The sequence below is a fragment of the Alligator mississippiensis genome, chromosome 5 (assembly GCF_030867095.1).
Source record: "Alligator mississippiensis isolate rAllMis1 chromosome 5, rAllMis1, whole genome shotgun sequence".
Classification (NCBI taxonomy): domain Eukaryota; kingdom Metazoa; phylum Chordata; order Crocodylia; family Alligatoridae; genus Alligator; species Alligator mississippiensis.
Window position 1 is genome coordinate 22,266,728 of NC_081828.1, and position 13,654 is coordinate 22,280,381.

A 13,654-nucleotide genomic window follows, 5' to 3' on the forward strand; every position below is an offset into this window, starting at 1 on the left:
TTTTTTTTCCTTTTTTGATCTGCACAGAGTAGGAGCTAATGTGGGGTAAATTCAGAGCTGTGCTTGCTAGCAGGGTCTGACATAGTATAGACATGAGCAGGTAGAAGTTTTGATCTCTGTACTGCTGAACATAGAGTAACAGACCAAGGAGCTCTGCTCTTACTTTATCCACATAATAAATATAATCAATGGGGATTGCACACCTGGTATGAGGGTAAAATTTGATATTTTACTAGCTACTGAGTTTACCTGGGTCAGTCAGAGTGAATCTATGCCTCCCACATGAATCCTAGCAGTGCTATCTTGGCTCAAAGATGTGCTCAAACCTCACAGTAGCCATCCTCACTTTTAAAAGGAGCCATTTAAAAATGTTAACTACTATTTCCTTTGCATAATCAGATTTTCTAGAGTGGGGTTTTAAAAAATGCATAACTTAGATACTATTGAAACTTAGATACTATCCCTTTGGTAGCTGTCATTAAGAATGAATCCTTTTTATAATGGCCTTGATCATTCAAGTTCTTGTGCAGTATGTACATCAAATCTATTGTTCCCTTGGCAATTATGAAAGGAAGATAAAGGCTGGTACAAGCAAGGTTGAGGACTAAATTCAGCCTTCTGTGATCAATGAGAGTATGTTTCAAAACTCTCAAGCATCTTCTGCCTTATAGATAGAAAGCAGAAAACAGGACATGTGGATCCAAGTGCACTCCAAGTCATACAATAATGTTCCTCATTCTCCATTCCCTTGTTTAGCCCATACTCCTGCTGAAAGGAAGGATTGCTTGCCTGCCTCAAAGCCATGCTCACAGTTGTGGTGCATACTACACTGTTTTGCCAACAGAGAGAGCTTTTGTTTTCTCTTTTCACAGATGTCCATGTGTCCATTTACAAATTCTTTATCAGCCAGCAAAATCCAGCCCTTCTACTGCCTAAAGCTATTTCACCTACAAGGCATGCCCCCGTAACCCAGCAGTAGGCAAAATATGGCCTGGGGGTCAAATATGGCCCACCAGGACAGTCTATCCGGCTCGCAGAACCCCTAAAAATTGTAGAAAATTAATATTTATCTGCTCCTGGCTGCCTGTCAAAGATGACAGGAACCAGGAAGTAGGACCAAGGAGAAGCCGGCAGCAGGACCCAGCAGCAAGGCATGCCTGCCCCCACCCCCAGCCCCCACCAGTACCCCCCTCCCCCAACTGGAAGGCCCTGCCTAGCAGAGGCTTGTGGCCTGGGGCCATGGGACTGTTCCTGGCTCCCTGCTTATGAGAGGGAAATTCAAGTAAGAATGCAGGGGGCTGGGAGGGGGAAGGTAGGGGAGCACCATGGATGATTGCTCCAGTCCTTGGGGCTAGGCTGGCTCCTGCTGAGTCCTGCAGTTGTGGCCATGCAGCTGGGAACCATGTGGTGCTGGAGCACTGCAGCAACAGGTAGGAAAGTGGGAAAAGTGGTGGTGGGGGGAAGGGGAATGGGAGTGAGCGGGCATGTGGGAGCGCAGCAACAGCTGGGTGGGAGCATGGGGCTGCACTGGTGTCCTGGGCCCTGCACTGGCAGGGCCCAGAGTGGGGCAGCAGAATTGCAAGGCATGGGCTGGTAGGGGTCTATGGAGCCAGGCTGGGCTGTGCCAGCAGGGGAAGAGGGTATCCAGCCCAGCTCCACAGAGCCCCTGGCAGCTGGGACCCCACACTGCTTACACATCGCTCGCGGCCCCACTGGCGCTTACCCCGGGACACCGGCATGGACCCCGTGTTCCTGCCCAGCTATCACTGCTCTCCCACATGCCTGCTTGCTCCCACTCCCCCCCTGCATGCTGCCACTTTCAGCACTTCCCTGCCCGCCTGCCAGCAGCTCCTGCACCATGTGGCTCCTGGCTGCATGCACGCACACCCCCCTCACACTGCCATTTACACAGCCCCATACTCACACCCACACACCAGCCACCCTCCCCCCACACACAGCCCCATACCCACCCACACCCACATATCCACACACACTCCTACATACTCCCTCACCCCACACCTATCTACTGCCCCACAACCCCCCCAAACCTCATACCCACCCACACTTCACATATCCACACACACACCCACATGCTCCTTTACCCCATTCCCACACCTATTCACCTCCACAAACCCCCCCCACACACACACCCTCCCTCACACCCCCAAACACCCAGTCCCCCACAAACCTATACTCATCCCCCACAATATACAAGAGTAAGACTTCATTTTAAGCTATTGTGCAATCACCTCTATGTACACTACACATGTAAATCAGGGCAAAAATATTTTTTTAAATCAAATTAATGGATGTTGTAGATGTTTGATTTTTAGAATATAATTTGGTATTTTTCTGGTTCTGAGGTGGCAAAACCCCTTGCTGAAAGGAGTACTTCCGGGGGCAAGGGGAGGAGCTTCTGGTAGCAAAGGTTGGGGGCTAGGGGGCAAGAAAGGGTGGGGCACACAATGGCAACCAGGGGGCAGGGCACCTGTCAAGGAGTGGAGCTACCTATGCGGCCCTCAACAGCTTGCCAAAACTCGGTAAGCGGCCCTCTGCCCAAAAAATTGCCCATCCCTGCCCCTGCCCTAAGCTGACAGACAGCCATTTCTAAAGTGCTAGTGTGAATCAGCTCCAGCAATACAGCAATCTGGACAAGTGTAGGTTATGAGCTCTTACCATGGGGCATCATGTCCAGTCATTTTGCCAACACTACCTCCTCAGTGAGGAGGCACAGAACTAGCAAAATCATCTGACTGTACACACTCAAGACACAGCACTGTTGACAGCTGAGCAGCGTAGCTGGGGGGATGGGGGCAAGTGGGGTACCAGCCCTGGGCACTAACTATGGAGAGGGCTTCTGGAATCCCCTCCCAGGAGTTTTTACCATGGTAGAGGCATCCCTGTGCTGCCTAGCTATAGGAACCAGGCACCAGAGCTGTGCAGCCAGCAGTGCATCTGAGAGATGGGGAGATAAGTAGAAAGGGCTTCTCTCTCTCTTCTCTGGGGAGTTTTTTTTTCTCACAGCATGTGCAGCCCTGCACCCACTAATGTATCTGGTGTGGGGGATAGGAGGGGAAGCAAACAGGACCCCTGAGGTGGCTTCCAGGGAGTTGGTGCTACAGGGCTGCTGGACTCTCTGCCACTGCTACCCTGGCTCTCTGCACAAGGAACGTGGCTACTACTACTGCTGCTGCTGCTGTAGCAGTGTTGGCTGACCAGCAGCAACTTCCTTCTCTGTGCAGAGAGCCCAGGTAGGTAAGACTTCCCTCTTTGCCCCCCACACCTTCTTAACCACCCTGGGCACTGAATGAGCTTTCTGTGTCTCTGAACATCTGCAAGCAAAGAAAAGTTCTGGCAGTGACGATTTTTAACGTAGATATGGCCTCATTAATGGATGACTGGCTTCCCCTGTCCTTATCATCACTTTTTCTCTCATGCTTTTATCGTACCACTGTACCCCAGCTGTGCTCGAGTCAGCTCCAAAGTAGTGCATCAAGGTGGGTATTTATAATTTATTTTAAGAAAACATCCGTGAAACATACCGACTGCCTTCCTTCAAGAGCGCAATAGCAATCCGGATCCGATTTCTTAAGAAGATCAGCATCAGTATGATGATGACTTCCACAATGCAAAGTATTATCACTGCAAGCAAGAAAATTAAACTGATCAAAAATCAAATCAGCACTTTATTTCCACACTGTTGGTTTCAGCTTCCTGCTTTATAGTCCTTCTCATAAATCCCAAGGAACTCAGCAAGACCGCTCCGGCTCCTTCTCACTGCAAAATTCCAACCTTCAATCCCCATTATATAAGTGCTTGTGAAATCCCACACTCCAGCTGCCAGCCAGAATGTGTAGGGCCTTGGCAGATGACATTAGCATTTGTAATTTAAAAAGAAAATTGGAGCACTGCAAAGTAAAATATTTTGCAAAGAAAATCATTGATTAAAAACCATATGAATGGAACATTTGGCAAGAATATTATTTTCCTTAATATATTTAATGTAAAAACACTTCTCTTTAGTTATATACAGGCATTTTCAATGGTTATGTTGTACTGCTTATAATTTGTAGCATTTAAAATGGAAATAGAAATCAATTTTTTCACTAAGAAGGCTTGATTCTGGTTTTCATTACTCTGATTTCACATAGAGGTAATTCCATTGAAGTCAACAGGGTTACATGTGTATAACACTGGTATGAGAGTAGAATCCAGCCCTTATTTAACTGGAATGGAGAGAGTTGGAAGAGGACAGTCTGGAGGTGGCCGTATTCCACAGATGTTACACGCACATTCTAACTCTGCTCCTGAAGTCCCAGTCTCAGAATCCCAGTTCCACCAGTTTACCACATACCAGCTAATACCTGAGAATGGAAAGAGCTGCACTGCAGATCTTTCCCTCACAAGTAATAGTAGGATCTTCAAAAATCAAATCTGAGTGTCCAAATGGGCAAACAGACATTGTGGTACCTTGATCCAAAGCCCCCTTAAAAAGTATGATGCCTTACTGTATAGACTTAAGGATCCTCAGAGATGCTGAGTGCCCTCAGCTTTCCATGAAATAGCTCTGCCCCGCCAAGGATCAGGTCTTCTCACAGTTATTCTCAGTTTTCTTGTGGTGACAATACATTTCTTAAATTTATTCCAATTCAGTTTTGTTAAATTACGGAAATGTGTATAAAGCATCTAAGAGAGGCAGCACGACCTATAGGATGAGCTTTGGTAATTATTCTATTCCTGACTCTTCTGCTACCCAGCTGGGGGACCTTCATCTAGTCCCATACCTTGGTTTCTTCATCTGCAAAATGTGTATAGTGTGCCTCCTTTGTGAACTGTTCTGTGATAAAATAGTTCAACCCATATGAAATATGCTTACTGAATCAATGCCTGCTGAGTAAGCAGGAGGCTAGCATCTCAGGGTGTTACAGGCATGGAACGGGTGTGCAATAAAACTGGAATATTCTCTAGGTACAAAACTTTAGAGAAATTTGCCTTAGCAATATGTGGCAATATATGCCTTATTAGCATATTGGCCCAGGCTTCCAGGTAAATAAAGACCCAACAAAGAGAAGATGAGTTTTAGTAGAGGACTGCAGCTTTAATTATTAAACTAGGTAATGAAGGGGGTTCTAGCTAATCTAGGCAGCTCATAAATGCTGCGATGCTGGGGTGCATAGAGTGTCCCACAGAACTGCGGGGGGCTCCCCAACAGACCCAGAAGTGGACGAGAAGCACTTCCAGTCCGCTTCCAGGTCTGCCAGGGAGCATGCTAGGGGCCCCCCCCGCACCTCCCCAGCTTCCTGACTGGTGCCTCCTAGGTCTGGAGGGGCACCTGGAGTCCCCCCATGGCCAATTGCCGAGCCGGGTGGGGATACTGGGTGGAGGGGCCTGCGCACTCCCTGGCGGACCTGGAAGTGGACTGGAAGTACTTCCAGTCCACTTCTGGGCTCACTGCCTAACACATAGAGGGCCCCCCATGCTCTGGTGGAGCACTCCATTCACCCCAGAATCGCAGTGCTCACAAGCCATGCTGGTACCTCGAGGTATGTAGAAGAAACATTTAAAGCTGTGTCTATGTCCAAATCACTGATTCTCTGAATCAGCATTGAATCTTCAGATTCGGATTCAGCCGAATCGAATAAGGAACAGCGATCCAAATCAACAAATCAAATCATTGTCCCTGATTCAGGCTGAATCCGAATTGAATAGGGCCCCCTTTGCACACCCCTACTACGTACCTTCCAGTATTGCTTTAAGAAATATGTGTCACGTGATTGTTCTCCCATTTTCTTTCCAGTGGAAGATGTGCGTGCAGGGTAGTGTCTGGTTTGGGTAAGAATTTTTTTTTAATCTGTTGGGTTTTTGCATTGGAGAAGGCAGATGGTTGCACTTGGTGTGGAAGGTGGTGAGGTTTGTGATTGCTCTTAGTTCCTGGGGGACTTCATTCTTTAAACCCTGCCAAGAGGGACTTTAGTCTTGCTGCTAAAAACTCCCTTGTACAAGAACTCTCATTTAGGAGTTTCAGGCAACCTTTTGGATACTGGCTATGGAGAGCCTTGAAGATAAGAACTGAGGGCTTGAACTTGACTTGAACTTCTATGTGAAGCCAGTAGAGTGACTGCAGGTTAGGTTTAATGTGGCCTGAGTTGCTGAGATGTGTTGCAGTGTTCTCCACTAGTTAGTTTCCTGTGGTCTGAAAGTTTTATGCTCAGTGCTGTAAGTTCAGTAAGACATGAAAAGTCACTCAAGCTGGGTCATCAGAGGCCTTCCCTAAACCAGCGAGGCCAAACTTCAGCCAGCACCCTCTTAAGTTAGATTTACTCCCAGACTTTTCCCTTATTGGACACTGGTTGGAACACTGTAACAATACCTATACTGTACTTACCTCATGCAGGATGCTTCTTCTGCTACACTCGTGTCCCCAACACTCCCCCAAAGTGTTCCTGGGTCTCGTGGCAGGATCTAATCAATCATGGTCAGTGATCCTGCCCAAATGGGCCAACCATGTGGACAATGGTCCACTTAGTACCTCTTATCTCTCTTCTTCCTGTGCTGCACATAGTTCCCCCTCAGAAAGAACTGGATGGGGACAAAAAATGCACTTCTTATATGCAGCCTTGCCAGAGTCCCAGGAATTGTCTTGTTTTCTCCCTTACCATCCCCAATAACAAGAGGAGGGACACACAGTATGTGAAGTGTTCCCTAGATGGTGCATTTCTTCCATGTTTGTTATAAATATGATTAAAGTAGGTCAGATAAAATAGGAATCATGGAAAGTTTAAAAACTGCATAATATAATAAAACATCTCCACTGACTGCACATGTCACAGTGTGGTAACCAAAGGAGGAGTTTTGTCTGCAGGTGTAACAAGAATCACTTGATGTGTGATGATTCATTCCCCTGGTTATGCATAAATAGAGACTATTTTTAAAGCACTTACTAAATGCTAACCATGTTTGCCTCAGTTGCAGGTACACTCTGAAGTCAGTCTGGAACCCAATATCATAGATGGTGAGGTCAGATCCAGGTATTCCCCGAAGATGATCATACTCCCAGTAACAATGCCAGATGCCTTGGGGGGGGAAAAAAAATGAGTCAAAGCAGCCTGAGTGCTTCTGAAGAGTTGTAGACACAAACGAGCCTTTTGTAACATTTTACAAAGAAAGTGATTTGCCTTTAACGTGTCTTGCTGGGGGGAAGGACTGGAAGCTTATAAACCCACTTGATGAGAGAAGAAATACAAACGTACAAAACCTACTGCTTCACAAACTAACCACTGAGTGAGTAGTTCCATGGTACTGCAACTGATCCATAGTAAAAGCTTCATTAAAGAAAAACAAAAAAACCCTTCCGATCTGCAATATTATCCAGATTAAAAAACATTAAATTCATTGTAATTGCAGATTTTCCTAGTACAAATTTAAGCAATAAAAGAAATACATATCCTGCTCCACCTTGGCATCAAGGAGCTAACACCTACCATAGCCTATCATTCCAATCACACCAAAGATGAAAATCCAGAAGAGAACCCCCGCTGTGAACCTCAGCAGCACGAGGAAGAGCAGGCTCACAACCATTGCAATGAACAGGCCACTGAAGAGATGGAAGAAAGAAACATAAGGAAACAGGCACGAGCCCTCCTTGGCCCCTCACTCACTCCCAAAATAAGGGTCAGTCATTCTCACAACATATTTTTTCCACAAAACCTCTTTTACCAAAAATATCCTTTAATGTGCAGGATTAAAGTTTTGATATAAAAATATTGGAAAACTCTCTGTGATGTAATAAGGTTATGAATGTAACCAGAATGCCTATATGGCCTGGATTATCAGTTGGTATGAACTGGCATAGCTCAACTGAAATGACTATGATGTTTACACCAGTTGAAAATCTTGCTCTATGACTTGCTTGCTAATGGTATGGGGAGGAGCAGAGAAAATCAAACTGGAAGGATATGTACGTGCAAGTGCGTGGGGAAACCTACAGGCTTAAGTTGTGTTCCTACGTTAAGAACATGGAAAAAAATAATTAATGAGCTAACCTCTCCAAAGGCCTGGAAATAGACAGGGACTTTGAATTAGGGAATAAAAAAATTCTCCTTCAAAACATAGGTGTGCATGGTGCATTGCAGAGCATACACAGAAAGCGATAAGAACTGACCTTGGCAGTGACCTAGTAGCAAGGCAATTGGGAAAAGACAGCTATACAATGAAGTTTTTCTTTTAGCTTACTCAAATCAGTGATAAGGAAATGTTAATTCAGATTTTATTCCCATTAAACAAGTCACAAAGAAAAATATAATAGCTGTGTAAACTGTTTACTTCCACAATGGGATTTGGCTATAAAGCTGTATGAGATAAGAGCTATGCTCCTCTCATGTATAACCCCAGCAAATATTTAGGTTAGATGCTCAAGTAAAATATTACATTCCTTAATGGTTTTAGAAGACACCAAATCAAAACAAGCATGCTGCTATAGGTCCCCGACTTTGAAGATGAACCCACTAAACACACAATTTGTAGCCATTAATTGAAAGTTTGTTTAGTGATCACTCTCACATATTTCCCACACATCGAGCAGGTTAGAAATGATGCAAGATTGGTCAGGCTCTGGCCCACCACAGGCACTGAGATGGGTAAACCATTTCTTTGGCCCTGCAGACCTACCTAATTCACGGGAGCTGCCCCCTGATTTTGCGGGCAAAATGCGGGCCTGGGTAGGCATGTCACTGATTGGCTGAGAGGCCCATGTTGCCTCACCCTTTCACTACTGATTGGATGCAGGGGCTGCCTGTCATGTAGCCCCACCCCTCGTCTCCGATTGGCTGTGAGGACTGTCCATCATGTTGCCCTGCTCCTCGCTGCTGATTGGTGAAGTGGGGCAAGCTCTGGCAGTCAATCAGCAGCAAGGGGTGGGGGCAGCAGCCATCTTGCTGGCAGCCCTCCCCCCCCCAGGTAATTTTTTTCCCCCACGGATTTTGTGGATTCCAGGTCACTGCCAATATTTTTTGGGAAATGCCAGATTTTGTGGAATCCACAGAACTGCAAATTCAATAGGTCCCTACTTATAGGTGAACAGCAAGTTAAGAACAAGAGTAAACCTCAAGTTTTTTTGGAAGATTTCTTCACCCTAACATTCAAGAGATAGTCTTAAATCTCCTCACTATCCAGCTTGATCTCTTGCTCTGAGCTCTACAGCAGGGTAACTCCTTCCATTCACTGATTTGATCATAATTCAGAGGAATTTGGTCCCCAAAGATAGCTGCACTGTTTGAGAGCTGGGGAGATTCAGGAACCATTTACACACTTGCTTACAAGTCTCATTGCCATCAGTGGAGCCCACGCAGGCACCTACAGTTGAGGAGCTGTCCTCCATAGATCTACTTTCTTGAAAAGGGCCTGAGAACTTAAAGCTGCAGATCTTTCCAAGTACTCTGGAAAAGCAGGGGCCTAGTTGCTACCTACCTGCTTTTGTTATTAAGCTCAGAACTATTACCCCTTTCACTCCAGCTTGGAAATGATATTTGGCCTGAAAACTGACCAATTTACTCTGAAATCAGAATAAAGAGGAAAATTCTTCCAACAGTTTTTGAAGCATAGAGTATTTTTTTAAAATGGTAATATCTAAAACTTTGATATCCGTATATAATTTTTCTCTCTGGCTCAGAAGTTCCTAATCCTTTCCTGGCACATGATCTTGCTTCCAAGTGTGTGACCCCACTCGTGCTCCTTTTCAGCATCAGCTCATCTTTTCCAATAGAATTCCTGTAGACTTGTAACCTCACATGTCATGGGGGTGGGGGGGAGGTTATGACCCCTTGTTGAGAAGTACCACACATCTAGTTCAAAAGTGGCCAGTAACCTTTTCAAACAAGTCTCCCTGTGGACAATGCTGGACACAGTCCTGTTCTCATCTATTTTAACAGGAATTATGAAAACAACCTTCTTGCTGCTGAATGTCAGTCAAGGTTTTTTTTCCATTGACTTAATTGGAAGCAGAATTAAGCACCACTATGTGCTTGTGAGCAAGTTGCCTTGGAAAGTTGACAACTTACCAATAGATGTATCAAGTTACTGTAAAAAGTGTTAACTGCTATTTCTTAAGACTAATCTCATATATGTTATTATCCCAAGTGCATTTCACTATTGATTTATGAAAAGTCATATCTGTCTATGGATTTGCATTTGGACTGATCAATATGTAATGAATGTGTGCATTTTACAAGCACTAGTCTTGCAAAGCTTTATGCATGTGTTCAACTTTTCCCACACTGAGAAGTCCCTTTGACTTGTGTGTTAACTAGTTAAAAGCAAAATGTGTGCTTAAGTCTTTCCAGGTTCATGGCCAGGTCTTCACTGGTTAGTGCTGAATTTGTTCTCTGGGATTTATGAGATTGCTAGTGCAAAAACAGTATTCATTTCAGGACACATTTAAGGCTATTAAAAATGTGGGTTTTTTTTAACTGGCCAAGTGCATTGGTTGTCTCCAATTTATGATGGTCTTAACTATTCGTTGCCTGCCTGATGTTATAAATGACAGAGCAATTAAATTCTCAAATATCCCTTAGCAAACATAACCAGCTTTATATATATACAAAACAAACCGTGTGTGTGTGTGTGTGTGTGTGTGTGTGTGTGTGTGTGTGTGTGTATACATGCACGCACGCACGGTTTGTTTTGGAATAACAATACAAGTGGGTAATACAAAGAAGAAGCCTCATCATTTTTGTTGAAATAAAACTGCTTAAACCAGCTGTAGGGTTTTTTATGGAAGATACAATGGGATATTGGACTATTTTCACTATATGTGTACAGAAACATGAAAAGTGCCATGACACACATATTCAAAAAAAGGAGATTCCAGTCACTCTTGGAATTTAGGAGTAGGAGTTTGGAAAACCACACAAAATTATTAATTTTTCCAAACTGTGTACCCTCTGAGACCCAAATGGAGGAGGTAGGACTATTTGTGCATAAACTTACATTAAAATCCAATGCCACGAACTGGCATAGTCTTCAAATATTTTCATTCCAATTGATCTTGCATCAAGAACATTATTGATGCCACTTTGGGGAAAAAAAAAAAACATAAGAAGTTTGGTTTATTTGGGAGAGCATAGACCTGATTTAAACAGCAAATAGGCATTTTATGTAACAGAACATGAGCCGCGAAGTGATGTTCCATTTTAGAACATGTCTTTATTTCTAATATTTATTTCAGCAAAGGAGAATTTAAAATATCCCCATGAGTAATAAGATTATAGTAATATACTGTGGCTTTGGTTTTATACACAAACATTGGTTACTGTAACAGCAAGCAAGGGATGTTGAGCTGAAAGTCCTCAAAACCAGGGAATAGTTATACAGCACTTGAAAAAAAACTATTTTCAAAAACTCTCTGAGTGCTAATTAATATGATGATCACCAGACATAATTACTTATTATATCACAAAAATATAGTCAAATGATATTAGGTCTACTGTAAAGTTGAGCGAGCCATACACTTATGGCTCCAATGTCACCAGTACCAAAAATGGAAGAAACTGCTTGGGAAGCAGACAAGCAATAAGCTCTCAGTACTGGAAATAATTTCCTAACCCCGCAAAAATGACATTAAATATTTTCCTGGGACAACAGTAGGAAGAAATGTGGGCTCTGGTGACAACAGGATAGTGTGATAGGGGGTACCTAATGTTTGTGGTAGGGGTTTTACATGCTTCATAGTTTTGGTAAGGTAGTAGACGGAGGAATGGGCTGAAGAAGGTTCTCAGTTCTGTATTTACCAATGTACAGCCAAGTTTTGGAAGTGTGTATGTGTGTTTGGGGCATATACCATATATTATTTCTGTGTGTGTGTGTGTGTGTGTGTGTGTGTGTGTACGTACACATAAATCCTTTGGTGGTTTCCTGGCCTCATATTTTAAAAAGGCACTCAAGTAGAAATTTACTGCTTCAGTACAATGTTTCACTTGGTTAATTTCAGCTCTTTGCTACAACTTACTTTGATTTCTTTTCTATTTATACATTAATTCACAGACTTGAAACATGAGCAAAAGGGATCGCAAAATAAAAGGGCAGTAGGGAGGTGAAACCTACTTTGCAGCTTCCCTGAGATCAGTCACATTTCTTGTTTTTCCCCTTCCATCCTTGAATGTGGTCTGATTCGCTACAGTCAGAATGCCATTCTTTGTGGAGAAGTCAGGAAAGCATCTCTTCAGAACTGTCAGAAACAAGGACAATTTGTTACTGATCTATATTGATTTAATATTGCATTCCATTTTAGTCTTACATTCAAATTCTGGCTTAACTGTACAGATCTTATCAGAGAGATAGTGAGCTGCCTACCACTTGATCATTTACAGTCCTGATTCTGCATGACAATCTATTCAGGATGATACTGTGTAAGACGTCTGGGGCAGGAGCCTTGTTGATGTGTGCACATGCAATATGGAGCACAGTGGAGGTCTAGCCGATGACTGGGGCCCCAAGGTGCTATTGAAATACAAATGAATTATAATAACCATACTCCATCGTCATTCCACAGGTTTCAAATAATGCTACTACCTCTTCCTAAATCTGGCACTTAGGTGCTAGTGCCCAAAGCAGAACTTAGGGTCTGCAGGGTTAGATTTAGGAAGCATCGGTCATCAAGAACCAGTGAAGCTAAATCCCTGCCATGACATTCAGCTGCTAAGTCTCTACAATGATGTACAGGTTCACTGTGTAGCACACCAGTATTGCATGCCCTCCCCCACCCCTGGCTGCTGCTCTGCACTGCATTGCATGGGCACCCTCACTGCCCACTGCAGCACTACACCTTGTAGGCATCCCAGCCCTGGCACCACACCACGTGGCCACATGCCTTGCCTCCCCACTCACAGGCAGCCCCTCTAGCACTGTACTGTACCACATCACACTACCGCGTGCCCTGGGATGGTGCAAGAAGTGGAAGGTGGAGAGGCGGGGGGGGGGGGGAGGGGGGGGCAGGATGGAGAGCCCAGAGACCTCAACTGCTGCTGCTAACAGCCAGAGCAGTGTGGAGGGAGCAGTGGCTGGGTGAGGGCCACATGCTAAACCTTTGTGGGCTCCAGATGGCCTATGGGCTGCCAGCTGCACAGCCCTGGGTTTGTTCTTGAAGAGGATTTTTTGCCTTCCACCTCTCTCTTCCCTGGACACCCCATTTCTTCTGCTACACTCTAAATAAATGACTATTTACAAACCAAATTCTCTCACATGCAACAGTAAGCCAGCTGTAATCAAAATCAAATTTAAAAATAATATATATTTTTAAAAGTTCTCTGATCTGTTTTTCTGACAGGTCTCTGCTGTTTAGCAGCGTAGATATAACATGACTGATTTCTCTTCTTACCTGGAAACTGTGCCTCAGTGTTTCAACTCTAGCATAAGGCAGCACTGTCTTACTTTACCACTGCTCTCTGGACAGAGAACAGGATTCTAGAACTAGATTCCTGGAACCTAGAACCAGCATTTGGACCTCTGGGTCTGTATTAGAGGACATCTGACTTTAGTGACAAAAACATTTCTTGCCCCTTTTTGTGAGTCATGCAGGGCCAGCACAGCTATAGAAAACAGGTCAGATCCTAAGTGGCTTTAAGTATCATCTGAACCCCAAAGACATGCCCTTACCCATGGT

The 13,654-nt window shown here is 44.3% G+C and overlaps 1 protein-coding gene across 6 annotated transcripts in view; it reads right to left on the reverse strand.

Annotated features, from left to right (window-relative positions):
* SLC44A5 (solute carrier family 44 member 5) overlaps window positions 1-13,654 on the reverse strand; it is a 220,555-nt gene that overhangs the window by 28,545 nt on the left and 178,356 nt on the right. For all 6 annotated transcript variants that reach the window (XM_006268954.4, XM_006268953.4, XM_019489100.2 and 3 more), the window contains 5 exons: window positions 12,097-12,220; window positions 10,984-11,067; window positions 7,482-7,594; window positions 6,942-7,073; window positions 3,543-3,642 (listed from right to left, as the gene is read on the reverse strand). In XM_006268954.4, the coding sequence (XP_006269016.1) occupies window positions 3,543-3,642; window positions 6,942-7,073; window positions 7,482-7,594; window positions 10,984-11,067; window positions 12,097-12,220 (553 nt within the window). The remainder of the gene's footprint in view (window positions 1-3,542; window positions 3,643-6,941; window positions 7,074-7,481; window positions 7,595-10,983; window positions 11,068-12,096; window positions 12,221-13,654) is intronic.